The sequence below is a fragment of the Anarrhichthys ocellatus genome, unplaced genomic scaffold, assembly GCF_004355925.1.
Source record: "Anarrhichthys ocellatus isolate YVR2014 unplaced genomic scaffold, GSC_Weel_1.0 scaffold5493, whole genome shotgun sequence".
Taxonomy (NCBI): domain Eukaryota; kingdom Metazoa; phylum Chordata; class Actinopteri; order Perciformes; family Anarhichadidae; genus Anarrhichthys; species Anarrhichthys ocellatus.
The window spans coordinates 1-3,462 of NW_022285467.1; the positions used below are offsets into that span (position 1 = coordinate 1).

A 3,462-nucleotide genomic window follows, 5' to 3' on the forward strand; every position below is an offset into this window, starting at 1 on the left:
GTGCAGGACGTTTCTGTCTCATCTTATGTTTACATTAACTCAGATAACGGAAGCATCTACAGCATGCACTCGTTTGACTATGAGAAACTGAAGGTGTTTCAGATTCAGGTTCAGGCAAAGGATCAGGGCTCTCCGTCTCTCAGCAGCAACGCCACTGTCCATGTTTTTATCCTGGACCAGAACGACAACGCCCCCGCTGTTATTTACCCCTCCTCCGCTGCCATGGGCTCCCTCTCTCATCAGAGGATGTCCCGCTCCGCTAAAGCGGGTCACCTGGTTACTAAAGTGACGGCCGTGGACGCTGACTCGGGCCATAACGCCTGGATCTCCTACAAACTGGCAGAGGCCACAGACATGTCTCTGTTCACTGTCAATCTGTACACAGGGGAGGTGAGGACTAAACGCGCTGTGTCCGAGCAGGACGACTCCTCTCAGAGGCTGCTTATAGAGATCAAGGACGACGGGGAACCGGTCCAGTCCGCCACCGTCACGGTGTCCATCCTGCTGGAGGACGGCCTCCATGAGCCCATCTTAGACCTCCGACAGAAAGTGACCGAGCCCATCAAGAAAACTGGGAGAATCACCCTTTATTTGATTCTCTCTCTGGCCTCGGTGTCCGTGCTGTCTCTGGTGACTTTTCTCATCTTAGCGGTTAAATGCATGAGGAACAGCAGAAGCAGCGGTAGTTGCTGCATGACACGGACCGACTTTGATAATTACAAGAACCCCAACAGAAACCTGCAGATTCAGCTCAACACTGATGGACCTATAAAGTACGTGGAGGTCCTGGGAGGAGACATGTTGTCTCAGAGTCAGTCCTTCAGGTCCTGTATGTCTCCAATGTCTCCAATGTCAGAGTACAGTGACTTCACTTTGATTAAACCCAGCAGCACCACTGACTTTAATGAGGTGATCAGTGTTCTGGATGCGTCTTTACCCGACAGCACCTGGACCTTTGAGAGCCAGCAGGTGAGCAAAAAACAACCATAGATCGTAATAATTAAGAAAAATCTCACATTTTCGTTAGTTATTTAGTACAGGAAATATTATATCATAGCATAGTCTGTAATGGAAGTCAACTGTGGAAACGTAAATCATGTATGCATGTATCTGGCTGGCTGGATGGTCGTTTTACAACAGGCTATGTGTTGGTTGGTCTGCCTGTGTTCCCTCTCCCTTCTCTTTGCATTTCACTAGGGGGTTTTCATTATACATTTTCGCAGTGTCCAATGTGGGTAAATCAAAGTAATGTGCAATAAATGTATTTAGATACGGTTGTGTTAATGCATATATCAAGTTTGGTTTACACGTACGTTTAAACATTTCAGCACCACGAGAACGGACAGCGAATGTGAACTACAGACTAGATCATTCAACGTCGGAACCGAGTTAATTAATTCATTCTACAATTATATTGACAAGAGATAAATGTTAAATAGGTATTGCATTTTTACAGTTTTTCTGTGACACACAACGTAATGCTAAATTTCGTGTGAGATACTGACTGCAAGGAGGTTTTCATACAAGGTTGTCTTATATTATCTATATTCAGTGATATTTGTCATAATCACCTCAGATGAAAGCTCACAAAGAGAATAGATGCTGCCACTTTAAGAGTGACGATCAGTTCCCCTCTCATTGGATGGTGGAAGAGGATGCTGTGCACCAATAGGATTTAGAACTGTACAAAGCAATCTAGTCCCTGCCCCCATGCAGCCTCAGCGCTGTAACTCTTAGAATGCAAAGAGCTCGTGGAGAGACAGCAATGAGCTTGTATTTTCTAAGATGTAATCATTGATTTAAGCTTAAAGTCATGCTCAAACATTGTGGCATTTTTCTGTTGAGGTATTCCCTATTATCATGGATTACATTGTTATAAACAAGATCTCGATTGGATATAATGTGTTATAGCGGACCAAGGATGACAAAGACAATAGGATACCGAGACTGGAGATGGCTTGCGCTTTGGTGGCATCATTTCTTTCTTTTGTGGAGTACAATAAACGGACAGACTCGTTATAGCATCCCGGAGGAACTGAAACAGGGCTCTGTGGTAGGAAATCTAGCCAAAGATCTTGGTTTGGGATTATCAGACATTTTTGACCGTAAAATGCATGTCGCCTCTGAGGCTGGTAAGCAGTATTTCAGTGTGGATGCGGGGAAGGGCGAGCTGGTGGTGAATGACAGAATAGACAGAGAGACTCTATGTGGACAAAGCGCCAGCTGTGTTCTACCTCTGCAAGTAGTTGTTGAAAATCCTTTGCGGTCTCATCGAATTGAAGTGGAAATAAGAGACATAAATGACAATTCTCCTAGTTTCCTTGCACAGGAAATTAATCTTAAAATACCTGAATCAGTTGCACTAGGCAAACGTTTTCCGTTGGAGAGCGCGGAGGACCCTGACGTTGGAAGCAATTCTTTGAAAACGTACTCACTGAGCAAAAACGAATATTTTTCTCTAAAATTTAAAGACACAAAAAATGTTAACGCTGTCCCAGAATTGGTGTTAGAAAAGCCATTAGACCGAGAAAAGAATGCTCTCCATCAACTGCTGTTGACAGCGTTAGATGGGGGAAACCCAGTCAAATCGGGAACCTGTAAGATTATTGTTAACGTACTTGATACCAACGACAATTTTCCAATATTTAACGAAAATGAGTACAAAGTGTCTTTAAAGGAGAACAGCACCAAAGGAACGTTTGTAATCAAACTAACAGCTACAGATGCCGATGACGGTCTTAATGGTGAAGTTACATATTATTTTGGATCCCGCACTCCAGACTCTGTGTTATCAACGTTTGAAATTAATGATATAACAGGACAAATAGTATTAAAGGGAGAACTAGATTACGAGAGTTCTAAATCATACCTTATCGATATCACTGCTAAAGACAAAGGGGCTCCGGAAATGGAGGGTAACTGTCGTGTACAACTGGACGTAGAGGATATAAATGACAATGCTCCAGAAATTGTACTAACTTCAAAACCCAGTCCTGTACGTGAAGACGCACCAAGTGGCACAGTAGTGGCTTTGATCAGTGCACGAGACCTTGACTCCGCTGATAACGGTAAAGTGACGTTACAGCTTCCCACACGGTCTCCTTTCACTCTCAAACCATCGTTCTCTAATAATTACGAACTGGTTACTAGTGGTCCTTTAGACCGAGAGAGGTTCTCAGAGTATACTATTGAGATAACAGCCACCGATTCAGGCTCTCCTCCTCTATCCAGTAAGAAAATCATACCTGTCAGCATCACTGATGTGAATGACAACCCCCCTATATTTACTCAGACCTCCTATAATGTGTATTTAAAAGAGAATGGGGTACCAGGCTCTATACTGTACTCAGTATCAGCATCTGATCTGGACTTTGGTGAAAACGCCAAAGTCTCTTACTCTATACTGGACTCTAAAGTGCAGGACGTTTCTGTCTCATCTTATGTTTACATTAACTCAGATAA

The 3,462-nt window shown here is 43.4% G+C and overlaps 2 protein-coding genes across 2 annotated transcripts; both read left to right on the forward strand.

The window, feature by feature from the left end:
- Positions 1-3: 3 nt before the first annotated feature.
- LOC116379906 (protocadherin gamma-C5-like) lies at positions 4-1,001 on the forward strand (the record flags this gene model as incomplete). The annotated part of the gene is made up of 1 exon (XM_031841865.1): positions 4-1,001. A coding segment is annotated over one exon (987 nt), but the record flags the coding sequence as incomplete, so codon positions are not given.
- Positions 1,002-1,894: 893 nt separating this feature from the next.
- On the forward strand, positions 1,895-3,457 carry LOC116379907 (protocadherin gamma-C4-like; the record flags this gene model as incomplete). Its single annotated transcript, XM_031841866.1, has 1 exon — positions 1,895-3,457. A coding segment is annotated over exon 1 (1,557 nt), but the record flags the coding sequence as incomplete, so codon positions are not given.
- Between the last annotated feature and the right edge of the window lie 5 nt (positions 3,458-3,462).